Raw genomic sequence first — 26833 nt, forward strand, 5'->3', positions numbered from 1 at the left:
CTGACCTTGAGCACAGGCAGCCAAACCCCTGGGGTGGGAAGAAGGGGCTGCAGAAGAATATTACACACCAAGGCTGGCCAGAGCAATTGGAGCCTGTTGGTCCTCCAATGTCTCTGGCACTTCCATCTTCCTGATAGATCTCCCAGGCCCAGTTTTTGCCCTCTGCCAAAGTTCCCAGATGTGAAGGTGGCAGGAAGCACTTGTTTGAGCTGAAGCTGGAATCCTGTCTCTTGCGAAGTGGGTGCTGGTCAAACCATGTACCCAGAAAACTGGAATAGTCTCATGAAGTTTTGTCAGCACCCACTGGTTACAGCAGGCGCCCCACTTCTATCAGCACATCCATGTGAACAGTGAATGTTTTCATACAGATTCAAAGGGAGGCTGGACAAGTATCTTGGAAGACAAGGGAAGAACCATGTGGGTCAGGAATTACCCCAGGCTGACAGTGGCTGGAGGCTGGCAGATCTCTTCAGGGTAGCCTTCTCTGTGCTTGTCCTGCTGTTATTCTCTTACCAGCTATTCATGGCCACTGTTTGAGGGCACGATGCTGGGCTAGATGAACTCTGGGTATCAGTCCCCAGTTTTAGTACTGTAGTGACCTCAGCCTCTTTCAAAGTTGTCCTTCAGTGATGTTCTGCATCTTGCTGATGAACTTTCTTTCCCACTAGTTTGCAGCGATGATCTGTAACGGGGGAAGGTATAACAGCACTTGTTAGACTGAGATCTGCTTTGTGCCTCCTCCGCATTTATGCCATGCAATACCCTTACAAACAGGGATGGAGACAAAGAGCTTCTCGAAGACCTCTGGGAGAGAAGTCCATCAGAGCTGTAGCGTATTTTGCTTACTGGGACTCCCTCTTATTTGCCACTTTGTTCATCTACATGTGCTGTCTCACCATTGACAGAGACACATCTGGCTTGAAGCCACTTGTAGCAGCTTCAGCAAGAGACTCTGCACTCTGAACATTGAATTAATGGGCTTGGTCTTTTACATGTGAGTGAAATCCTTGCAGACTCTTGTCCATGTCAGGCTCCTAGCTCTTCTAATTAGGAGGCTTTTAGCTCAGCCAATGTTTGGGACCTACAGTACAGCTGGACTTTTGATAAAATGAGGAGATGCTAGAGGTAGTGATGTAATGAGTCCAATTTCACCTTGCAAATGTGTTTCCAAGAGAGAACAGAACATCCTCCTCGTATAGCCTTTTGTTTGCTGCAGCGGAGCTGGGGGGATGTCATCTGTGTGGGTTGCTTTGGGTTTTGAAATAGAAATGATGAAGCTGCTAACAAGAAAGATCATCTTTACTTCTGGGGACCTCAGTGTCTCTTAGGCAGCTAGAGGGATGTTTCAGAAAACGTATTTTTTATTTGCACTTTTTCTTATTGTGCCTGTTTTCTGCAATTCTGTTATGGCTCTTGCTTTGAACTCCCATTTCGTCTCCTCCCCTGCTGCTGCCTGCACTCACCGTCTGGTACAGGGTGCTGCTTGTGCTGAGACTGTCCTAGTCGCAGGAAAGAGTCTGACAAAAAGCTTCAGCAAGGTGGCCTGTAGCAGCCAATAGTTATCATTCATCAGTGTAGCTATGTGATTCCTCACTGCAATCACCTGTAAGATCTATGCAGCATAAGATATTTATGTCTTTTTTCCTTTCAAGGCCAACTTTGCAACTTTTACTTGAATGTGAAAAGTAAGCTGGAGTTCTTTCTGACCTCTTTACTAATAACGCATACAGACTTGCCATCAGAAGCAAGCTGACTGTCCAGGTAATGGATAGAATCAACCTTTAGTCTCCAAATTTTGCTGTGTTGCCTCCATAACACAAAAAAAAGCTTGGTAGGAGGGTTGGTTTGAAAAAGAGCAAGAGAGAAAGACACCCCTGCCTTCTCTCTTTTCATGCTTTCTTCCCTCCTTTCCTTTCCAGTATTCCCCAAAGCTTGTGGCTCGCTCTGTGTCCATTTCTTGCCAGGGCTGTCTGCTTGATTAGAAACATATAATAGTACCCATTTATAGGTAGTTTTATGCAGAATTTCAAGTAAGTATCTTCTCAAGTGACACTAAATGGAGATGCCCTGAAAAAACACTGATCTGAAAGGGGGAGTGAAGCATTCTGCTTGTTCTTTGAAGCAGAACCACCCTCTGGCTCATGAACCAGCAGTAACAAATGGAGTCAAATAGCATGGTGCATAATTGCCTTCTCCTTTTGTGTCAGCTTCATATAGTTCTTGCATGTGACATTCTTCCTGGCCATCATGTTCTTTATCCTCCCATTGTATTAAGAGTGCAAACAGAATTAACTTGTTATCACAGCATCTGTACGTGGCTTTTAATTTCTTGGAGATTAAAAAGAAAACAACCAACCCTCAAGCCCTCTTTGTCTAGTACTGTTTAAATCTGCTCTCAGCCTGCTTGCACAGCTCACTTCTGCCCTGCAATGCAGAACACAAATCTGCAGAAGGAGAAGTCTAAAACAATCAGTGCAACAAGGCTTAAAAAATGTGGTGGTGTTACTGAAGGAAAGCTGGAGAGTGTTATGGGGCATGAGTAAGTCAGAAGGTGGGGTGGGGTGGGGATGTGTGTACAACGTCTTGACAATCACAGTGCTATGCTTATAGGGGTGCTCTTGTTCCTAGCCTTTTAGGTACTTGTAAGTAATGGAAATTATTTTCTTTGGCCTCTGAAATGTCTCCATAGTCGTGTGGTTTCCTTCCTATAAAGGTGAACATTTCAGATTAAAATTCTGTTTGGCAGCTTACGAGCTCTCAGAGGCTGGGAGGCAAGGGGAGCGGGAGTGCTCAGTTTATTAAATTTTTCCCAGTGTAGGAATTGTCTGACCTTTCTTTGTGCTGCAATAACATGAAAGGAGATGGAGTTGCTATTTGGGAAGTGTTAACAAGAAAATGTCAGAGGTGGAAAGCCAGGCAGGGGACTGGGGCAGCAGAGGGCTGGGAGAGACATTTCTGCTCTTTCCTCTGTCACTTGCAGAGATCTTCCTCCTGTCTGCCTTTGTCCCGCACTGGGTTCTTGCAGTTGTGATGCAGGTTTGGTGTTCAAAGGTGGTGCAGAAAAGCAACAGGAGGATGAAAAGCCCATGTTATTACCAGAGGAACCAAGACCAGAGAGAAGCATCCTGGTCAGGGGATCCAGAGAGCTGCGCAAGAGCTGGGAGCTGGCCCTGCTCGCAGTGTTCGAGCCCCCTGTCTCAGCTAATGTGGGACTATCACTGTGCTCCCACGCAGATTTACCTGCATGCTTTAATATTCCCTTCCTATCCTTTCATCTTTGCTGAAACCTTCCCTTGGTACCTGGCTTTCACCAGCAGAGAACTCTGACTGCCCTGTAGGTCTCAGCCAGAGGAGGAGAGATAGCGAAAGAGCATTGTTGCTCAGTGCAGGGTCTGGAGCCCATCACAGTGTCGAGGGTTATGACTGTGTGGTAGGCTTGGTTACACCCATGTTTTGTACAGTGTGTACCTATGTATGGTGTGTACCTCTGACACACACTCTCTGCACACTGTCTTCCTCTCCCCTGCAGTAACAGATACAGATGCTGAATATTGTTCTTTCAAACCTGCAAGGCACATAACCAGATGATGTATAGGGTGGAAGTTGAGGGTCACGGTTGACTGGGGTTTCTCTGTTTCCTGCCCCGCAGCTCTTCTGTTTGCCCCTGCCCTGGGGGAAAAGACTTTGAGAAGATGGAGAACCAGAGGGGAGTGCTCTTGGGATACGTCACCTGGGAAGGAGAAGAGGAAGGGGATGAGGAGGATGGGGTGGCTCCTGGTGCTTCTCCTTCCAGCAAAATGAGTGAATTGGAAGATGTGCAGGTGGAGATGCTTGAGAAGGCAAGGGAGCTCTTCCAGCTGTGTGACAAGGATGAGAAGGGCTTTATCACCAAGGTGGACATGCAGGTGAGGGAAAAAAATCCTTCCCCTTTCCTGGGAGGACCTGTAAAGTCATGGGTGGCAGAAGAGGCGAGAATGTGTCATGTCTTTACTTTTGGTAAGCATGGGTGTGCACATGGACTCTGTCTCATTCAGATTTCTGGGAGCCAAGCTCTGTCACAGACAGCTGCTAGGAACCAAAAATCCCAGCAGGGCTTTGGACCTCCAGGGAATTCCTGGGACAAGTGGGACTGCAATTCCAAATTTTTAAGGAATGCATAAAATAAAAAACATTTGCAACAGTTCCTACAAACATTAAGCATGCAGTAGATGGGAAATGTTGGGGGAAAAAGTCTTTGGTTTAATTTAAAAAAACCAAACCAAACCAAAAAAAAAACCACCATGCCACACCACTCCCCCCCATAAAAACCCTCAACCGACAGTCAACAATGAAAAAAAATCCACCAATCTCTTAACAAAAAAAGCTCTGTAACTTTGTTTCAGTCATAGCTAAAGTCTGATCTCAAAAATGCACTTTAGGCCTGATCTATAACTTTGCTCTAGAATAACATGGTTTGCTGCTTTATCTTAAAACCAGTATTTGTTAACAGAATCTCTGTAGTTCTTTGTGAATTTTGTTTTAATGGCTTATCAGAAAGGTTACATGTGGATTGTTTTTCTTCTGTCTCTCCCTCCATCTATAATTAACACTTGGCAGGTCCATGCTGGTTTAATTATTGACTCACTGTGTTTTGGGTTGTGTGATGCCTAATTTTGTGCAGTTATGTTAATAAATATTTATTAAGATTTTATCTACAGTTGCATGTTTAATGGATAGTAATGAGGTTTTATTCTACACCTTTGGAAGCTTCTTCGGGTGCTCCGCCACACTAGGTGCTCTACACATATATTATAAAGGGAAATCTCTCTGCTCCTTGTCTATGTTGTGGGAATAGTGATATGGTCCCAACAGGCAGAAGATGACAGAAGAAAGCTAACTCTCTGTAATGGACTGAATGTTTAGTTTATGATCTGCAAGACTTCCTGTGAGAGCTGGGAACTGAATCCAGACACCACAAGTCTGCCCTCCCTTTCTTGCCAAAGAGATGGAGCTGGTGGCTGATGTGCCCATAGGGAGCTCTCTTGGGAGCAGCAGTGGTCACAGGAGGCTGGCAGTGCCCCAGGGGGGCAGCCACCTTTGGGCAGGGCTTGAGCAGGGATGGAGGCAGGCAGGCAGTGAACTAGAGGCAGCAGTTCTGAAGTGGGGAAGGAAGAGGGTTGAGCTCCTTCCAAACACAATAACCCAAAGGTCCCTCTCTACAGTTCTGGTTGAATCATCCAGTAATGGAAAGCATTGCCATATCAGTGGGTCCAAAAAGGCTTTTGTGTCATCACTCAGCTCTACTGGCAGGCTGTCACATCCCAGCCAGGATGCAGTGCTGAAAGGGTATGCCACTGTGGGCCAAAGCTGAGGATGGCAGGGACAGGAGCTAGTCACAAGGAAGACTAGAGTCATGTCTTAATTTTGTTCATTCTTTTGTCTGCAGCGGCTCCAGAGTGAACTCCCCCTAACGCTTGAACAGCTGGAGACTGTTTTTGACAGCTTGGAACAGAACAATAATGGATACCTGACACCTGTGGAGTTCAGCATGGGACTAGGTAAGGACTTATCATGGTTTTACCTCAGCCAGGAGCTCAGCACCATGCAGCAGCTCTCTCACTCCCCCCCAGTGGGATGGGGGAGAGAATTGAAAGAGTGAAAGTGAGAAAATTTGTGGGTTGAGATAAAGGCAGTTTAACAGGTAAAGCAAAAGCCGCAGGCACAACCAAAGCAAGACAAGGAATTCATTCACCACTTCCCATCAGTAGGCAGGTGTTTGGACATCTCCAGGAAAGCAGGGCTCCATCACACATAACGCTTACTTGGGAAGACAAGCACCATCACTCCGAACACCGCCACCTTTGTTCTTCCTCTTCCCCAAGTCCCTTGTAAGCTGAGCATGACATCATATGGTATGGAATATCCCTTTGGTCAGTTTGGGTCACCTGTCCTGTCTGTGTCCCCTCTCAACTTCTTGTGCGCCCCCAGCTATCCCGCTGGTGGGATGGTGTGAGAAGCAGAAAAGGCCTTGACTCTGTGTAAGCATTACTCAGTGATAACAAAAACATCTCTGTGTTATCAATGCTGTTTTCAGCACAAATCCAAAACATAGCCCCATACTAGCTACTATGAGGAAAATTAACTCTATCTCAGCTGAAACCAGGACAGGACTGCACAGAGGCAGAGGAAGGAAAAAGCCTACCTGTGACATGATGCTTTATGTTGGTAAGAAAGAAAGCACAGTGGTACTGCTGAAGCTGTACCAGCTATGCAGGGCAATGCCCCATGCTTATGTGAATATCATTGGAGGTGTGTGCAATTCTGCTATCGTCCTTCCTGAGGCTTTGTGTTGCCTTCTTCCACAACTGTTACCTGCCTACCTGGTAGAGCCAGCTTCTGAACATCTCCTTCTGGAGATGGTACATACTGCAGCCTGTATCTGGCCATGTGATTCACAGTTGTTCATCTGGATAAGGGCTGTCGTTGGATGAGGGGACAGAAATATGCCTCTTGGCAACCATCTCCAGCTGATTTATGCTGTGCTGTTCAAGGATATTAGTAGGAGTCCTGTTAGTAGGCTAGCACACTGGCAAGTGAGCTTTTGTTTTCCTCTTGCTGTTGCCTTTTCCAGACACTAGGAGAATACTAATCTATACCAGAGTCATCATCCAGCAGCACAAGCAGTGCGAGAAGTGTTAAGGAGGAGAACCATAGCACTAATAACCTTTGCCATGGGTGCTTACTTGCCTTAGCTGGTTGTAAGCTCTCAGAAAATCTGCACCCTGTTAGCACCTTCCTTGGACACGTAGATGTGTTAATGGGATCGGGTCAAAGCAAGTGAACACAGGTGGTCTAGGGTTTTCAGAAGTGATTGAGGAGGCTCTTGAGTTGCAATGTCCTGACTGCTCAGATTGTGGTTGCTCATGGCTTTCTCACAGCTTGGAGAGAGAGGGGTCTTTTTGGTGCTTCAATATAAATGGCCAGAAAAAGCCAGCCCTTGAAAGAAGCTGTAAAAATTTCCTCTGAATAAACATGTGTGTTGGGTTTGCGTGGCAAGGTTTTGGTGGTGGTGGGGAGCTACAGGGGTGGCTTCTGTAAGCAGCTGCTAGAAGCTTCCCCTGTGTCTGATAGAGCCAATGCCAGCCGGCTCCAAGACGGACCCGCCGCTGGCCAAGGCCAAGCCAATCAGCGCCTCTGTGATAACATATTTAAGAAAGAGAAAAAACAGTTAGGGAGAGCTTTTGCAGCTGGAGAGAGGAGTGAGAAGATGTAAGAAACTCTGCAGACACCAAGGTCAGTGCAGAAGGAGGGGGAGGAGGTGCTCCAGGCGCCGGAGCAAGATTCCCCTGCAGCTCGTGGTGAAGATCATGGTGAAGCAGGCTGTTCCCCTGCAGCCCATGGAGGGAGGATGAGGGGGTGTAGAGATTCCACCTGCAGCCCGTGGAGGACCCCAATGCCAGAGCAGGTGGAGGCACCTGAAGGAGGCTGTGGCCCCGTGGGAAGCCCGCGCTGGAGCAAGCTCCTGGCAGGACCTGTGGATCCATGGAGAGAGGAGCCCACGCCAGAGCAGGTTTGCTGGCAGGACTTGTGACCCCGTGGGGGACCCACACTGGAGCAGTTTGTTCCTGAAGGTCTGCACCCCGTGGGAGACCCCCACGCTGGAGCAGTTTGTGTAGGACTGTAGCCTGTGGGAGAGACTCACGTTGGAGAAGGTCATGAAGGACCGTCTCCCGTGAGAGGGACTCCATGTTGGAGCAGGGGAACAAAGAGAGGAGTCCTCCCCCTGAGGATGAAGAAGCGGCAGAAACAACGTGTGATGAACTGACTGTAACCCCCATTCCCCATCCCCCTGTGCTGCTGAGGGGGGCGGAGGTTGAAGCCGGGAGTGAAGTTGAGCCCAGGAAGATGGGAGGGGTGGGGGGAGGTGTTTTAAGATTTGGTTTTATATTTCATTCCTCTACTCTGTTTTGCTTAGTAATAAATTAGATGAATTCCCTCTCTAAGTTCAGTCTGTTTTGCTCGTGACGATAATTAGTGAATGATCTCTCCCTGTCCTTATCTCGACCCATAAGCTTTTTGTTGTACTTTTTCTCCCCTGTCTAGAGACGGAGGGGAGTGATAGAGCGGCTCTGGTGGGCACCTGGCCCCCAGCCAGGGTCAACCCACCACAACATGGAAAGCTGTGTCTTGGGCCAGCCTCTTCTGGGAATGTTTTGAGTGCTTGCTGACTATGCCTGTTTCTGCCTGTGGGCGTGAAGCCTTGTTGGCTGGTTCTACTGCCTTTGCCGGAAACAATACTCATCTCGGGAGTGATGGGCTTTCCTGCCCAGTGTTGTGTAGAAGGTGAACAGCTGCTGTTTGGGCACCTTGGTATCCACAGTGCCCTCTGTGTTATGACTTGCTTATTCCCAAATCTCATTGTTTGAGGCATTTCTCCCAGCCACAGCCATAGATGGACATCATGAGGGTACCTACCTCACTGCCATTGCTGGCAGAGGTAGGCAAGATTTTTCTGTGTCAGCCACCAATTGTCAGGTACCACCTTGTGTTGGTAGCCTGGCTCTGTGGGATTTGCTCCAGTTAAGGCAAAACACTTAATTTCTGCATTTCTTTTCTTTGTGGTTGTTCTTTGTGTTTGGCTTCATTGAAATCTTTGCCCCTAACTCAAGAGTCTGGCCTGGCTTATTGCTGTCTTCCTTCTGAGTGTGCAGGGGGGAAATCAAGGGAAGCGGTTCAAGCTGCAATCAACTTTGCTCCTTGAGAGGGCTCCTTGCATGGCCTCTGGGAGGTTACAGGGTGCATCTGCACAACAGACAAAAGAGCATACTTTTAAAATGTTCAATTTAAAGCAATCAGATCCTTCTAGGATGTCAAAACAATCTTCAGATCATTCTCTACCCCAATTTTCCCAGCTGCAATAAAGACAATGACACATAATGACTCTTTCTTTAAAGCAGACTTCCAAAGTGCCTAATCTAAGCCCATCTCCTTAATTAACTGCCTGAGCCTCAGGTTTTAATCTGAGTAGGGCCTGTATCTCCACACTGCAAGTTTTTTTCAGAGCACATTTTAAGAGCGGGAGAGAAGCTGCTAGGTTTTGGACATACGGAGCTAAGTAGCGGTCAAGTTAAGTGACTTGAAGTACACAAATAGCAGATATTTTTTCCCCTTGGAGTAGCTTCATGTTCTCATCCATGCTCTGAACATCCTTGGCTCCTGGCCCTGTAGCTGGGATGTCATTTCTTCCTTTTGAACTGAGCAGATACGTTTTGGAAAGGAAGAGCAGCTGCTAATGGAGGTCTGACCTCTGTATACAGGATGGGGGCCTGCGTTTTGGATAGGATTGCTTGATTTGTTTCTTTGAGAAGAATTTGTTCCTAGCACCAGTATCTGTCACATGCCTTGCATAGCATGAAGTTCTCATGGCATTAGTGTCTCGGCAGGAAACAGGATCCAGATAGCTGGAAGCCATCTGTACGTGGGATGGGGTGGAAGGGATGTTTGGAGGCTAATTTTGTTTTGTTTAGACACCTTATGCAATTCTAGCAAGAGGCAGTCCTTGTCCTGTAGCACTTGAATCAGAACAGATGTAGCACATGAGAAGGGAAGGGTAATGATCTCCTCACTTTTAAGCTGGGGAACTGAGGCATGGTGCTGTTCAGTGCCGGGCTTGCAGTCCCAGAGGGAGCTTGTGGGATCACTGGCAACTGAACCCACAGCACCACTCCATGGGCACGAAGAGACCTAAAGCCGCATGGTGAGAATCCAAGGCCGTAGGTGGTAGATCATCTTCACACAGATGTCAGCAGAGCCCTAACAGTCTGTTGTTGGGCTGAGAGCCAGTGTCAGTCCCAGCATTGCAGACTGGATGCTGACACCACTCAGAACATCAGAACAGAGGCTCTTTACTGACCAGGAGCTGTATTCTACACCAGCAGCGTGCAGGCAGCTTCTCATGGAGCTCTGTTGGGCTGCCATTTAAATAACAGCTTATTGCATGACATCCAATTTGACTTTCTTTATTCTCCTTCTTTCCTTCTCCTTCCACCAGGAAAATTAATAGGCATTGAATTGTGTCAAGGGGCTGGGAGAATGGATCACTCCAGACACGAGGAGACCTTTGAGTCAGGCTGGTCAGATGACTTGGACCCAGCAGATGATGATGAAGAAAAACGATTCTGTTCCATGATGGAGCAGCTCGGAGCAGCCCACATGTTTGAAGAGTAAGTAGGGGAGTTGCATGGCATTACTTCTACCCTGTTTTGATCTTGCTGTACCAAAATTTCAAAGTACCAGCAAAGACCAAAGAGGTGAACTGAGCTGCTTGCTCTCTGAAGCACTGCTTGAGCTTTCTGCGCTGCTGTCTTGGGTTTTCATATGCTGGGTAACAAATGCAGTGAAGTCTGGGTTTTCTCATCAGTTTACAATTACTTTTAGCGCAATGTTTTTCACAAAGAGTTTCCCAAACTTGAGTTCATAGTACAGCTGTAAAATGTAGCACTTGGTGGCATGGAAGCCCATCTGCACGCAGCAAATGAAAAGAAGCATGTGAGGGTTAGACAAGGTGAGGAGGATGTGTGCGCCATCTGTTCCAAAATGGTGGGTGACTGCTCACATATGTTCAGACAATCTTAGTTCCAAGAGTCTCTGTGAAATATCTGTGCTCAAGGGGCTGTTTGGGACTGGGCTGATCTTGAACAGTGCGAAAGGCTAAACTGGGCAAGGGATGCTCACCTGAGCCCTGAAATTTGATATTAATGCCCTTCCATGTGGCGCCAGTTGAGTCTGCTGGTCCCAGTGTCATCCAGCCTTCCCAAGTGAAGCATTATGCATAACTGTTTCTTACTGATGCACATCTCGTGGGGCTGGGGTGCTCAACAGCATCTGTGGCAGCCCTTGTTTTTTCAGGCATTGTAGTCCAACAGTGCTGCCAATTTGCAGGGAGCAGCCCAGACAGGATTTGGAGGCAGAAGCTGAGAGGGAAAGAGTATGCTGCTCTCAGAGCTGCATCTGTCATGAAACAGATTTTTTTTTTTTTTTTGTCTTGTTTACATTGTGATACGAAGCACCTGCATGTTTCTTTTAATGCTAAACAACTTCTGTCCTGAAAAAATCTGGAAAGCTGTTATGCCTCAAATAATGGAATGAGACTGTTAAAGGCCATTTTACTGTTCTGGAAAAATAGCTTCTGCTGTTTGTAACTCTGCTTTGAGAAGCATCAAGTCTTAAAGTAGAATTATCCTGTGTTTTATTTTGACCACTTGTAATTTTATGTAATGAGTTTAGTCATGTCATGCCTTTGTGCTTAGCCAGCTTGTAAAGAAATAATGTTAAACATAAGCTGATTGGGGTCAGAGCAGGAATTTGAACTATCTTCACTGGTTTTGCTAGAAAGAAATTACTTTGTTTGTTAACGGGACTCAATATGTTCTGTTATCTAAAACATGAAGGTTTGATGAAGTGCTACTAACTTTTTCAACTTAGGACAGAAAAAGGAGGCTATTGTGCAATGGTGGCAGGAGGAAACGAGCTTTTTGGTTGTTTTTTTGTTTGTTTCTTCACAAAGAATATTAAGGGAGACAAATACATAGACAATAATATCTATTTGAATAATGTCTATAGGTATATAATTCTGTACATTTCAAAGCAGTTCCTCCAAAGTACTTTATGGATTTAAAAAAAAAAGTAAAAATAATAATAAAAAGGTCTTCCCTAAAGTGATGCATGAAGTGATGTCTGCAGGCTTATAAGACTCTCTGGGAAAGAGTAAGTTTATAAGTGCTGGGTTCGAGTTGTGACGAATTAAACGCCAAAGCAGTGTAATCATTGCAGGTTCAGAAAAAGAAGACTTTGGGTTTCCAGGGCTTCCTCCATTATTATCCTGATGTGACACCTGGGCAAATTTGCTTCTTTTGTTTGTGACTCCGTTTCCAAACTTGTAAAATAAATAAATAACAAGGACAGTAGCATCCACCAGTACAGTCCTGGTGTGAGAACAACACCTATGTAATGTGTGCTGAAATCCTTGGGCTATAACAGTTCGCTGCTTGACCATAGCTTACAGCAAATTTGCTGAATATTCATGTCCTCGAGTCTTGATTTAGACACCAAATGTGTTATTGCTGAATACTTGAAAAAGTAATCATTCCAGGTTTGCTTCCTAGATGACTTTTCCTCTTTCAGATTACTTCCTTTATTTTAACCTTGCAGTAGATGTCACTCCACATGCATGCTTCGTCACTGTCCCAGTTCCCTCTTTCCTATGATGGTGTAATGGAGGTCATCACAGGAGAAGGGCAGTTTGTCTGTCCTGAGTGCATGTTGGAGTTGAAGCAACAGTTCATAAGATGACACAAAAACTCATATGCTTTCCTTCTCTCTTGTATGCTTACTCCAGTCCTTGCGAGATTCGGGAGCTCTGGGGTCAGCTACGAAAGGAGCGTCCAGAGCTCTTATCCAATTTTGAAGAGTTTCTGTTGCGTGTTTCATCATACATAAGGGAGATGAATCATGAGAAGGAGTCTATGGAACAGGCATTGAAGCGGTAAGGAGAACGTATTTGCCGTCAGGAATCAGCTGATGCTTGGATGCTGCCTCAAACGCAAAGGAGAGACTGGATTACAGGACCCACAGATTTTTCATGCTGTAATAAAATTATTCTTTATCTTGATCTGATCCCCATGGGTTTGTTTTGCATTAGTGCTCACCCATAAAATTTTATATGGTTAAAATCCCACTCAGTGCTATACAGCTGTTGGTGGAAATCTGTTTCCACCCTCCTCTCCTGTTTTCTTTCTGTATTCTCTTTCTCTCCCCTGACCTGTGCACACCCTGCCTTTTGTAGGAAGGAGACAGACCATGACCGAGAAGTCAGATGCCTCTATGAAGAAATGGAGCAACAGATCAAGGCAGAAAGGGAGAAGCTGATCTGCCAGGTACCTCATCTCTCTTGGCAGAGAGTTAAACTTTCTCTGATCTGAAGCAGAGGTGGTGGCTCATCTAGCCAAGGAACAGCTCTTACTGTGCTGGGTGTTGTATGCACAGCTGTGTATCTTTACCTCTGCAGGAAGCACTGAGGCATGACAGAAGTAACCTGCTTCAGAAGGAACTGTGCAGCAAAGAGCAGGAGCTGGAGAAAATCCTCTACCGCCAGAAGAAGGTAACAGGACCCAAATCATTTCTAAGGAAACATGTCCCCTTCTACTGTCTTTCTGCTAAGGCCTTTTCTGACTGAGAATGGTTTTCGTCTGCTGAGAGTTGGTACTAGCTAACCTGGTACTAGCTAGTCTAGTTCTCTCCTGTCTGTGAAGGTGTTGAAGTGGTTTGTCAAGTGATTGGTTTGTCTTCAACCGAAATGTCTTCCTGTGAATGTTTTGTCCATCCATTTTATTTGCTTTGTTTTGTCTTGGCATAATCTTCCTATCAGTTGTACAATAACTATTTGGCAAGGAAGACTGGGTAAAAATTTGTCGGTTGTGAGTTTGGAGCCTTTTGTGGTGTGTAAGAAAGCTGTGTATGGACATACAAGAGCCAATTTTCTCTAGTTTGTGTTTTCTGGCTGCTCCAAAATAACCCAGAGTGAACGGTTGTGTGACGCTTAAAGCTGTACGTACTGTGTATTTGCATTTCAGTACCTAATGACGTACTGAATAATCAGTCACATAAAAGATCAAAGCAGAAACTTTCCTTTAGCCTGCCATTCCTGGCACGGACATTTGTGTAGGACAGTCCATTCTAAATGTCTTTTTACTTTTTGTCTGAAGAACTGAGACATGACCCCCACAGAAACAAGTCATGGGAGGTACCTGTAAGACGCTGGCAACTGGGGGTATCCAAGTTGGATACCTAGCTGTGATGTGGATGAAACAGCACAGAAACTGAAATCATCAGCTCATTATGCAGCAGCTGGAAAAGCCAGCAAAACTTAGGTGCCATCAGGAAGAATATTGAGAATAAGATAGACAACTTAATTTTCCTGCTGCCCACACCTTTGATGTGGCTCAGCTGGTGTGTGCAGTTCTGGTCTCCTCTAACTCCACTGTGTCCTCCTTGACTATGAAGGTACAGAGAAATAATATGATTAAGGAAATGGAGCATCTGCCTTAAGAAGAGAAACTAGGAAAGCTTAGATTTGATTTTGGAAAGGGGAAGGCTGAGGGAAGATATAAGTGAGCTTTATGGACTCAGGAAGGTGGTTGGATAAGGTTCACATAGAACTGTTACTCCCTAAATCCTGCAACAGCAGAGGTGAAGGACATTCTGTGAGACCAGTATGAATTTGATTTAGAAGAACATACTTCTTTACATAGAGATTAGCGCTGGATTTTTTGCCACAAGAGGGAGGCAGTATCAGCAGTTCAAAAAACATATTGGACAAACAGACAACAGATTCGTAAATGTTTATTAAAAGGAGGAATAGTCAGGGATGTGGCCTCTAACATCCCTAGTCCAGGGACCATAGATGCTAGGGGGGTATGAGGGGAATGGACCATATTTAGATGTCCAGGCATGCTCTTCCTAGGTAGCACCTCCTCTTGCTATGGGTCAGGGCAGAATACTGGGCTACATGGACACTTACTCTTACTCAAATGGTCATTTCTGATGCTCTTAACTCTTAAGGCTTGTACTAAGCTAGGTGGATAATCAGTTCCCTCTTGTGGCATAAGACCAGTATTGTGATCGTGCTATTATACGGTATCGGTTCCAAGTACAGACAACATAAATTGGAGAGTTGTGTGAGACAGAGACTTCTCAGGGAGGGTCAGGGGCTTTAAGTAAAGCTTATTGAAAGATGCAAAGGTTGTGGGCAGCAGTTGCTGTTTTATATGCTGACTCTCAACTCCACTGCTCAGCGTATGTGGTCACACTCAAATTTTCCCAGGTGTCCAAAGGACTGGAAGTCTCCAGACAACGCTGGGTGTGACTTGTGCTTGTAGCCTCAGTGAGGAGAGATGTGGGGCTTGTGTTTCAAGGAACCTAGGAAAGGTCAGCTCTGTTCATTCCTGCTCATGACTGTTTTATGCGTGCTGGCAGAGAGCAGGGTAGCAAGAAAAAACCCCACTTTATCTTTTTGCCACAGTGTGCTGCTTTATTTTCCCTTTTAGAGTCTATCTGAAGGTGCAGAGAAGGCAGGCTTACGGTATAAATGGGTTGCCACAAGAGTCCCTGCTCTGTGGTGAGATCACATCTCTCCATGTCCTTGCCTAACTTTCTGTCTATGTGGCAAGTAGTTGTCACACGTGGTATTTAAAGGGCTGACCTTAGCTCTGTGCTCAAATGTTTTGGGAACATTTGGGAAATGTGATCTTCTGCCACCTACTACGCTGGTCAGAACTGGTTCCTGGTGCTCCCCTCTGGTTGCAAGCATGGATTGTATCATTTTATTTTGGGGCTGTAAGTTCTCAGATGGTTACCACAATTTCTGCATAGCACCAGCTTCAGCAGAGGACCCTGGTTAGCTGGTATGGCTGGCTAGATACCAAAGTGTCAGTATGATCCTTCTTGAGATGTCCTACTGGTCATCTGTGATGGGCAGGTTTGACTGCTGCATCTGTCTTTGACTCTTTCCCAGATTACACCAGCCATTTGTGAGGAGTCCCATCACTGGTTGAGTACATGACAGCAGGTCTTTGAACTTCCCAAATTAGGCTTGATAGTTTTGCTGGGGTCTTGTGCTGTCCAGAGTGCAACTGTGCCCCAGTGGCATTTAAACAACATCTCTAGCCTGAGGTCCTGTCTCCAACAGTAGTAAAGGCCACCCAATCACTTGACTTTCTGGGTATAGTGTGAGATACCCCTAGCACCTTAATATATCCCCCTTTCAGCTGCCATGTGCTCAGGAAGCCCCCAAACTAGAGGATGCATTTCAACAACTGTGCTTAATAAGTCCCAACAGACACACCCCTGCTTCCACACAAATTTTTCCAGTCCTCCTTTGGCCCTCATTTGCACTCTGATTTCCGCAATGCCTGACAGCAGCAAGCTGCTCACGCTGCCTGAAGCACTTCCCTAGGTATGCCTGACTAATTGCATTGCTTGCTCCCCAGTGCTGGCATGATGAGAAATAATTGCTTCCAATTCACATTCTTGGTGCCACTGGTGGTCCTGTAGACCTGAGTTGTGTTTACCTCCCTTCCACCTTGTTGTTTACATCTGCTTTTTCAGCCTGTTTTTACAGGCATGATTGTAGCACAAACCCCTTCCTCTCTGTGTTTAACCCCTCCTCCTCCTCTCCCATTGCAGTTGGAACATCAGCTACAGTCTTTGAACTCAGAGCAGCTGGAGACCCGCGTGCAGAACGAAAGGCTCCGACACCTGAATGAAAACCTGCTGGAAGAGCTGGAGAAAAGCAAATGGGAGCTGGAGGCAGTGAAGGGGCAATTACAGAAGCTCCAGAAAGAGGCCCAGCTTGAGCAAGAGCAGAAGGACAGGTGGGAATGGGCAGGGAATGGGGGTGTCAGGGCAGGGATCCAGGCAGAGGAGGAAGGGTGGGGAAGTAGTTAAAGAATAAGGATCTCTGATTGGAAGCCTTGGTCTCATCAGAGGATTGGCTGCCTTTTCTTGAGGAAAAGTGGTAACATCCCAGTGGTCTTATGGGCCTAAACAGGGAGTGATACTGCTACCTCCTGCCTGCCTTTAGTGGGAAAGGAATAGTTTTATTGATATTTGGCTATAAAAGCACTATAAAAAATACAGGTGTTCCTCAGCCTAAAGGAGGCTTCTCCTCCATGTATTTGTCCAGTTCACCATCACCTCTATAAAGATCATACAGATACTTTTCTAATCACTTATGTTCCTGTTTCTGGGCTTAATCTAGTAATGCTTGACTGAAACATTGGGGTGTTTCAGATCCAGATGGCAGTGAGCATCCTTCCCACCTCTAGCAGCTGAGGAAACTGGAATGTGAAAGGAGAAAATGGGTTGCCTGCCCTCATGCTGCAGTGCTGCTTCCTCTGAATCCTCCTAGCATAGGGCAGACCCTTATCTTTGAGAATAGCATGAGTGTCCCTGAGAAAGGGATCTTTGTATTTCCTTTCCTATTATTTCACCTTTTAAAATCCCCTTTGCCCAGGGATGTGTTTAGAGTCTCCAAGAACATGCAGAAAGAGAAACAAAGTCTCCTTCGGCAGCTGGAGCTCCTCAGGTAAGAACAACAGGGCTGGGGGGAGATGCTGAGCTCTTGTGCACCTAAGGGGCTGAGGTTTCAGCACTATGCTCGTTTCTCCCGCAGAAAGCAATGGGAGTGTATTCAAGCAGTGGTCATACACTGCTTGTTTTTCTAGGTCCAGTCAGAGTTGTGCAATCTGGCCAGCTCTGGCAGAGTACAGGCTGTGTTATTTCACCAAGTAATCCCTGCACTGGAGGAATTTAGTCTTTCCTGCAGGCTAAGGGGACCATGTAGAGCCCATTACCTGAGCTGGGACACATGGAAATCCCAAGGTGTCTTGCAATAAATAACATCTTTATCTGTGTCCCAAGCTCCCTTTCTGTCCTAGCTTTCAAATGTTGGTCTTTACTCCATTTTTGATGAGTGCTTCATTGTGTCTCTTCTATGTCTTCCTTTGGAGCAGAGAAATGAACAAGAAACTTCGAGATGAGCGAGACGCTTTTGAAGCCAAGAAGGTGGTTAGTCTAAGACAGAAAATCCTAATTCCCAGCCACCCTCCTTTCATCTGCTGCTGTTGCTGTCACCGCTCAGGGGCCTGTCACTTCCATGGGGGACAATGACCTGAGCTTACAAGGCCTGGTGTGGTGCTTATTGCAGACTTCACAGAACCTCTCTGCATGTGCTAGAGATCAGCTCTGCTGGTTGCTGTTGCCAACTGCCCAGGTTTAACCCAAGGCGCATTAGTTTGTGACTGTTATGCAGCCCTGTGCAGGGCTGCAGTGGGTGCTGTCTGCTGCACATGTGGGGTTTGTGCATTGTGACAGGCACTGGGCACATGCAAGGAGGGGAATGAAGCTGGATGCATCCCTGGAGCTGGGTGGTGAAGAAGAAGATGGATTCCAATATGTGCTGCCAGCTGACTGGGGATGGAGGGTTATGGGAGGGTTTTGGAGTTTCTCTGACCCCTTGAGTTTGTAGCAGATGTTTTCAGATCTTCCTCTTGGGGCAGCTCCCCATTCCTGTGAACTCTGCTGGGGTGGAGGTACAGCAGTGAGCCTTGTGTCATAGGGCTAGGAGAAAGCAGGAGACCTCTTTGACATCTGGAACAGTCAGTTCCATCTCTGGCCTTTCCCAGTCTCCAAGATAAGTATGAATATGTGATGTATTTTTAATTCTTATTATTTTTTCATGAAAATGTCTTTGTGTTCCCAAATGTCACTGGCAAGGCTGCTCTGTGCTCTTCTTGGACCCATCCTTGCCACCATGCATCTTCGCCTGCTCTGACACCATGCCTCACTTGAAGATCTGGAAGTAGCTGTCTTGCAGCGAGGACAGGCAGTGGTAGGCTGCGAGAGACTTTATGGCTGGTGTGTAAGGGAATATGGAAGGAAGCACAGGGATCGTGCCCAGGTAGGGGATGAGATGCCCTGCTGGGGAAGAGGCTGGAGTTCTTCTCCAAGTGGAGCAGCAGCTGTGTAAAATAACGTCAGTAACTGTTTTGGATGGAGGTGAGGTGTGTGTGCATGTGCCTTTGTGTGTGTGTTTCTGAAATATGAAGGGGTTTTTTTTTTTCCCCTTCATTTTTAAAGCTGCTAAGTGTGTGCATGCACCAGGGCCTCCTGGTCCCTCTTGGAGAAGTAATAAACACAAGTTGCTCTGTAGCAGAGTCCAGAGTAAGCAGGCCAAGAAAATAGTTTGTTGTCCTCTTTCCATGTATAGTGCTTCATCAGCTTCTGGGTTCCTGTGGTTGGGGCGGGTGGCCCATGGAGAGCGCGGTTCAGGTATGTGCCTCTGTATGTGCAAAGCTTGTCTGCTTCTCCTCTATTCTTTCCTTTTCCCCTACCAAGATGTGCTCAGGGCTGCTCTGAAACATGACAGTTGCAGGTGGACCTAAGAGAGAGCCTAGCAGAGAGTCATAGTACAGAGGAGCCGCTTTCTTCCTGGTCCCTGTGCTGGCAGTAGGGATGGGGCAGCAGGGTGAACTCCTCCTACCATCATTGCTCATCTGGCCAGCCTGTGTCATGCCAGGCAGATGAAGCCTGTACTGGAGTAAGGTTTTTTCCTTTGTCAGCCACGACATCTTGTTAGCCACTCTCATTTCAGTCCACAGGAAAGCAGGGCTCCAAGGGATTGCAGAGATGCTGCTATCATCATGCACCTGCAGAAGATCTCCTGTCAGCCTGTCCCACTGCAAGTGGGAGAGAAAATAACAATACTTCCCAGCAACAGCAAAAAAGAGCATCCAGCTTTCTGATGGGGATCCCTAGTGTGTGACACTCTCTGCCAGAGAGTGTATCAATGCTTTTACAGGCTAAAGAGAAACCCAAGGCCTTACTACCCTCTGTTTATACTGGGAAGAGTTGTGTTACTTCTGTGAAATTAAGGTGTGATGAACAGTGGCTCTTCCATAGCAAAGATTTTGAAGTGGTTGGAAGGAGGAGTTGGGCTGTAGGCTGCTGATAGCAACCCAGCCGCTGCTCCTCTGCACTTCTCATTGCCCAGCTTAATACCTTGCTCTTCATAAGAGTTTCCGCCCTTGCCAGAGTGGGCAGGCCCTGGCCCCACATCACTGTGGGGCATTGTTTTGCCCCAGTGGCTAGGTCACAGATAGCAATGTGTGGCTATTTCTGCCTAGGTGCAAACTGCGGCTGGGTGCTTTTAAGGCCCAGGGGTTGCAGGTTCAGGTTCACACCCATGACTCATCTGGCTTTCATGTTGTTGACAGAGCAAATTTAATGTCTGCTTATCATGAAGAGTATTTTGGGACTTTGACTACATTGGACACGTATTTGTATTTCACTGATATACCAGAATTTATCCTATCCCACTGATAAACCAGAATCTTTCCCATCCAAAATGCTTGTATATGTGCTGCTGTTGTTGTTGTGGAATCCCTGCCATTGTCTGTTGTACAGCTGTGATGTCGTGTCTGTCCCTTTACCATCCCAGTGAAAAGCCAAATGTTACACAAACCTGGCAGGCCAATAAAGCATGGCAGAACCAATGGCAAAACACTCCCCGTTGTTTCTCCTTTCTTACCCAGGTACGTACTTGCAGGCTGCTTCCTCTTCAGGTAGGGTGGTGCCATAGCAGATTGCCTGGGAGTCCCTTTGCTCCATAGGTGACTTGAAGCTTGTGACTCTGCTCCGGCGGACTGTAACACAATTTACTTGTTTCTGCATGTTTAGAGTGTGTCCTTGAATGAACATGCTCAAACCCTGAGAACTTCCCCACTGGAGAACGACTGGTTGGCTAAACCACACAACCTGATAGCATTGTTGACCAAAGGGTCGCTACACACTTGGGTGTCCTTTGCCTTGGAAGATACATGCCCACAGTTGTGAACCTCTTGGTACTGGATTGTTTCTGAGGCTGGAGCTTCTCTTGAACACCAGTTTTACATGTAAAAAAGGTTTTGGGTTTTTTTCCCCTCAAAGTTCCTAGTTAGGTGAGGTCCTCTATGGAGTCCAGAGTGTCTCCTCTTGTTGGACTGCATTGCAGTAAAGATGTCCTGGGAGTTCTGGCCAACAAAGCAGCTTCTTCATTTTTTGCCTTTTAAAATAAGCCAGGAGTTATTGAAGAAATAATCTTTGTAGTCCTCTCCTGGGCTGCAGGCAACACGAAGGAAGGCCTGTCCAGAGCTGCCTGCAAGTGTTTGGTCAGTTCAAAACTGCCACCAGAAGCAGATCTGGCAGACTGCAGTCTCTTTTTTCCCCACCTTTACCCCCAGAAATAACTTGTGAGGACGTGTCGGAAATTTCCAGGCTTACAGAGTGAGTACATCTCCCTTTCCCCCAGTGCAGAGGCGGTGAGCACCCTGCCACGTTGTCTCACTTTGTGTTTTGTGTGTGTAGCCTGAGCAGCTAGCCAGTCTGGGGGTGCGGGGGGGCTAGGCTTTAGCATAAAATTTGGGGGAGCTGGCAGGTCAATCTGCTGCAGCTTTTCCTGTGTGATCTCGGGCAATTTGCTCATCTTTGGGGATGAAAAAGCTGCTGTATGGGGGAAGAGGATTGCGAGAGGGAGTTGTCCTGCTTTCTCCTTCTCTGGGGAGCTGGTAAACACTGTAGGAAGTGTGTAGCCTAAGGTAAGTAGGAGGAAAGCATGGAGAGGGACATTCGTGTAAGGCAGAGCATGTGCATTGCCCTTTGCAGACCAGTCCCTTTCCTGTGGTGCCTGTGCAGCTCTGGGTGAGTACTGCTGGAGGAGGGGTACTAGTGCCTTCTGAGGAAGGGGCAATTGGTCTGTCCCACAAAACATCAGCATAATAAAAAGGCAGGTGGGGAAACAGATTCAGCTGTGAGACCAAGACAAGCTGCAGAAATGAAAGCTCTGGCTGGCTACAGGAAGTGTTCAGTTTGGGGCACCACCATTTTTGATGGATATTGTTGCAAAGGGAAGAGCAGCATCAGTGATGCCTTCTTGCATGAGCTGAACTGAGAAAAAAGCCCTGTGCTCGTCTCTCTTTAAGCCTGTTGGTGGGGCACTACCACTGTGTGGTGTGGGGCTGCAAGGTCTCCAGCCTTGCCTCCCTTAAGTGGTGTGCAGAGGTCGTGAATGGCTGAACTGAGGCTAGTAAGGTTCTTGGGTCCTAATCGCATTCTTCATCCCTTCTCTTTTCAACTTCCAGGCACCTCAGAGCAAAAAGCCCCTGTTGAAGAAAGGGTCAGTGCTAGGCAGTTACCTGCTGGACGACAAGCCAGTCAAACGGTTAGAGTGGCGTCTGTGTTGTGTTCGTGGTGTCAGTCTGTGCTTGCTGGAGTATCCTGTCAGTCAAGCAGTGTCTAGTTTTCCCACATCGGTGCTGGCTGGTTTTGGGAGCATGGGGGGGTGTAGCTTGCCTGTGGCTCTAGCTGCCTCTTGGCATTAGGTGGTGTTGGCTCAGCGTCAAGCTGAGGATGCTGTCAGCTAATTTCCACAGGGGGGTAGCCCCCCCTCTGGGCTGCTTCTACATGCAGCAATGGATGAGCAAACCTAAATGCCATCAGAAGCTATGGGAGTGTTCATGGGATAGGAGTCACAAAGGTGGCTTTTGACCGAGTCAGGCAACTCTGTTAAAATGCCTGGATCATCTCCCAGATGTGCCAGTTCCAACTTTGGCAGAAATCCTGTCCACTGGCGCCTCATGCCAGCACCCACATCCCTGGGGCATGGGAGAGGGCAGGAGTTGCACAAGGCTTATGTCCTCTCTGGCAGCTGAAGGCCCCAAGGAGAGGGACCAGCTCCAGGTGGGTTCATCCTGCCCATCACCCTCCACAACTATGCAGACCTGGCACACCAGGCCTCCCCTTCAGCCAGGTCAGGCGAACATGTCTGTATGGCCAAGCCCTTTTTTTTTTTTTTTTTTTTTTTAAGGAAGGGACTTTAAAGATCATCTAGTTCCAACCCCCCTGCCATGCACAGGGACACCCTCCACTAGACCAGGTTGCCCAAAGCCTCATCCAACCTGGTCTTAAACACTTCCAGGGACTGGGCATCCACAACCTCTCTGGGCAACCTGTTCCAGTGCCTCACCACCCTCACAGCAAAGAATTTCTTCTTAATATTTAATTAAAATCTATACCCCTTCAGCTTAAAGCCATTACCCCTTGTCCTGTCACTACACTCCCTGATAAACAGTCCCTGACCATCTTTCCTGTAGGCCCCCTTCAGGTACTGGAAAGCCGCAGTTAGATCTCCCCAGAGCCTTCTTTTCTCCAGGCTGAACAATCCCAACTCTGTCAGCCTGTCCTCATAGGAGAGGTGCTCCAGCCCTCTGATCAGCTTCGTGGCCCTCCTCTGGACTCACTCCAACAGCTTGATGTCTCTCCTGTACTGGGGCCCCCAGAGCTGGACGCAGTACTCCAGGTGGGGTCTCACAAGAGCAGAGTAGAGGGGCAGAATCACCTCCCTCGACCTGCTGGCCACACGTCTTTTGATGCAACACAGGACACAGTTGGCTTTCTGGGCTGCAAGCACACACTGCCGGCTCATGTTGAGCTTCTCGTCAATCAATACCCCCAAGTCCTTCTCCTCAGGGTTGCTTTCAATCCGTTCCTCGCCCAGCCTGTAGTCGTGCTTGGGATTGTGCCGACCCACGTGCAGGACCTTGCACTTGGCCTTGTTGAACTTCACGCGGTTCGCATGGGCCTACCTCTCCAGCCTGTTAAGGTCCCTCTGGATGGCATCCCTTCCCTCCAGCGTGTCAACCACACCACACAGCTTGGTGTCATCGGCAAACTTGCTGAGAGTGCACTCGATCCCACTGTCCATGTCGCCAACAAAGATGTTGAACAGCGCCGGTCCCAGTACCGACCCCTGAGGAACACCACTCGTCACTGTTTTTCACTTGGACACTGAGCCGTTGACCACAACTCTTGGAGTGCAACCATCCAGCCAATTCCTTATCCACTGAGTGGTCCATCCATCGAATCCATGTCTCTCCAATTTAGACACAAGGATATCGCGCAGGACAGTGTCAAATGCCTTGCACAAGTCCAGGTAGATGATGATGTCGGTTGCCCTTCCCTTATCCACCAATGCTGTAACCCCATCATAGAAGGCCACCAAATTTGTCAGGCAGGATTTGCCCTTAGTGAAGCCGTGTTGCCTGTCACCAGTCACCTCCTTATTTTCCATGTGCCTGAGCATAGCCTCCAGGAGGGTCTGCTCCATGATCCTGCCAGGCACGGAGGTGAGACTGACCTGCCTGTGGTTCCCTGGGTCTTCCTTTTTTCCCTTCTTAAAAATGGGGGTTATGTTTCCCCTTTTCCAATCAGTGGGAACTTCACTGGACTGCCAGGACTTCTCAAATATGATGGAGAGTGGCCTGGCCACTTCATCCGCCAGTTCCCTCAAGACCCACGGTTGCATCTCATCAGGTCCCATGGACTTGTGCACCTTCAGGTTCCTTAGATATTCTCGCACCTGATCTTCTCCTACAGTGGGCGGTTCTACATTCTCCCAGTCCCTGCCTTCTGTGACCTGGGCAGTGTGGCTCAAGCACTGGCCAGTGAAGACTGAGGCAAAGAAGTCATTGAGTACCTCAGCCTTCTCCATACCCTGGGTAACCAGGTCACCCGTTTCATTCCGGAGGGGACCCACATTTTCCCTCGTCCTCCTTTTATCACTAGCATACCTATAGAAGCTTTTCTTGTTGTCCTTGACATCCCTGGCCAGACTAATTTCTGTCAGGGCTTTGGCTTTCCTAACCTGCTCCCTGGCTGCTCGGACAGTTTCTCTGTATTTTTCCCAGGCTACCTGCCCTAGCTTCCACCCTCTGTAGGCTTCCTTTTTTTTGTTTGACTTTGCCCAGGAGCTCCTTGTTCATCCACAGAGACCTCCTGGTGTTTTTGCCCGACTTCCTCTTTGTTGGGATGCATCCCTCCTAAGCTTGGAGGAGGTGACCCTTGAATATTCGTCAGCTGTCCTGGGCCCCTCTTCCTTCCAGGGCTTTGTCCCATGGTATTCTACCAAGCAGATCCCTGAAGAGGCCAAAGTCTGCTCTCCTGAAGTCCAGGGTAATGAGCTTGCTGAGTGCTCCCCTCACTGCCCTGAGGATCCTGAATTCCACCATTTTGTGGTCACTGCAGCCAAGGCTGCCCTTGAGCTTGACACCCCCTACCTGGCCCTCCTTATTGGTGAGAAGAAGGTCCAGCATGGCACCTCTCCTCGTGGGCACCTCTATCACTTGGAGGAGAAAGTTGTCATCAACACATTCCAGGAACTTCCTGGATTGCTTGGGCTCAGCTGCATTGTCCCTCCAACAGATGTGAGGGTGGTTGAAGTCCCCCATAAGGACCAGGGCTTGTGAGTGTGAAGCCGCTCCTATGTGCCTATAGAGGGCTTCATCTGCTTGGTCTTCCTGGTCAGGTGGCCTGTAGCAGACCCCCACTATGATGTCCCCTGCCCCAGCACTCCCTTTAATCCTGACCCATAAGCTCTGGGTCGGCTCCTTGTCCATCCCCAGGTGGAGCTCCATGCACTCCAGCTGGTCATTGATGTAGAGGGTGACGCCCCCTCCTCATCTGCCCTGCCTGTCCTTCCTAAAGAGCCTGTACCCTTCCATCCCAACACTCCAGTCAGAGGAGCTATCCCACCACGTCTCTGTAGTGCCAATAAGGTCATAGCCTTGCAGGCACACGCACGTCGCCAGCTCCTCTTGTTTATTCCCCATGCTCCATGTGTTCACGGAGGCATTTCAGTTGTGCCTCCGATGAGGCTGACATTGGCTGGAGTGGCTGGAATTCTTTTGATGTATCTTCCCAGTGGTTCCCCGTTGCGTTTGGAGACCCTGGCTCTTCTCCTCTAGGCTTCAAGCATGCTGCAGTGCATCCAGCACGTCTCTGAGCAGTAGGCTGAGGGCCCTCACCAGCACCCTGTCTCTCCAACCTGAGCACATCATCCCACAACATGTCACTGGCAAGCCTAATGTTACCCCCCTCCCCCTTCGAGCCTACTTTAAAGCTCTGTCAATGAGCCCCGCTAGTTCCTGGGCGAAGATCCTTTTCCCTCTTTGAAAGAGGTGAATCCCATCAGAGTTCATCAGGCCTGCTGCTGTGTAGGCCGTCCCATTGTCAAAGAACCCAAAGTTGTGGCATTGACACCAGCCATGGAGCCATGCATTTATGGACTGTGTGTGTCCGCCTGTTCCTCCCAACATTGCTGCCCTCAACTGGAAGGAGGAAGGAGAATATTACCTGCACTCCCAAATCCTTCAGTGACTGTCCCAAGAGCCTGAAGTCCCTTTTGATCGCTTTTGTGCTACGTGTCTCTGCTTCATCCCCACCCACATGGAGGAGCAGCAGTGGGTAATAGTCAGAGAGCCATGTCCTAGTGAAGTCCTTAACACAGGCCCCAGGGAGGCAGCAGACTTCTCTGAGAGGAGGGTCTGCCCAGCATATCGGGCCCTCTGTACCCTTCAGAAGGGAGTCCTCTACAACTATAACCCGCCTTTTCTTCTTTGTGGGGGTGGTCACGACCTGAGGCATGGGCCTTTTTGGCCTAGGTGCTGCCTCTCGTGTAGCTTGATTGTCATCCATATCCTCCCTTGAGTGGCCTTCCATGGTGTCATGGTTTAGGCCCAGCCGGCAGCAAGGTACCACGCGGCTGCTCGCTCACCCCCCAGCATGATGGGGAGAAGTATAACAAAAGGCTTGGGTCGAGATAAGGACAGGGAGAGCTCACTCACTAATTATCGTCACGAGCAAAACAGACAACTTAGAAAACAGATTCATCTAATTTATTACTAAACAAAACGAATAAAGCAATGAGAAAATAACATCAAGTCTTAAAACACCTCCCCCCACCCCTCCCATCTTCCCAGGCTCAACTTCACTCCTGGCTTCAACCTCTGCCCCCCTCAGCGGCACGGGGGGGGGGGGGGCGGAAATGGGGGTTGCAGTCAGTACAGCGCACATTGTTTCTGCTGCCTCTTTGTCCTCAGGGGGAGGACTCCTCTCAATGTTCCCCTACTCCAAAATGGAGTCTCTCCCACGGGCTACAGTCCTTCACGAACTGCTCCAGCGTGGTCTCTCCCATGGGGTGCAGACCTTCAGGAAAAAACTGTTCCAGCGTGGGTTGCCCACAGGGTCACAAGTCCTGCCAGCAAACCTGCCCTGGCGTGGGCTCCTCTCTCCACGGGTCTACCGGTCCGGCCAGGGACTTGCTTCAGCCTGGGCTTCCCACAAGGGCCACAGCCTCCTTCAGGTGCCTCCACCTGCTCTGGTGTGGGGTCCTCCACGGGCTGCAGGTGGAATTTCTACACCCCCT

The 26833-nt window shown here is 48.1% G+C and overlaps 1 protein-coding gene across 1 annotated transcript in view; it reads left to right on the plus strand.

Annotated features, from left to right (window-relative positions):
- CRACR2B (calcium release activated channel regulator 2B) overlaps positions 1 to 26833 on the plus strand; it is a 52667-nt gene that overhangs the window by 16184 nt on the left and 9650 nt on the right. Inside the window, 10 exon segments of the mRNA XM_075754856.1 lie at positions 3650 to 3905; positions 5426 to 5537; positions 10031 to 10202; positions 12377 to 12523; positions 12824 to 12914; positions 13046 to 13138; positions 16222 to 16409; positions 17051 to 17122; positions 17550 to 17604; positions 21714 to 21793. Coding sequence (XP_075610971.1) covers positions 3650 to 3905; positions 5426 to 5537; positions 10031 to 10202; positions 12377 to 12523; positions 12824 to 12914; positions 13046 to 13138; positions 16222 to 16409; positions 17051 to 17122; positions 17550 to 17604; positions 21714 to 21793 — 1266 coding nt within the window.

This window comes from Balearica regulorum, chromosome 5 (assembly GCF_011004875.1).
Source record: "Balearica regulorum gibbericeps isolate bBalReg1 chromosome 5, bBalReg1.pri, whole genome shotgun sequence".
Lineage (NCBI taxonomy): Eukaryota > Metazoa > Chordata > Aves > Gruiformes > Gruidae > Balearica > Balearica regulorum.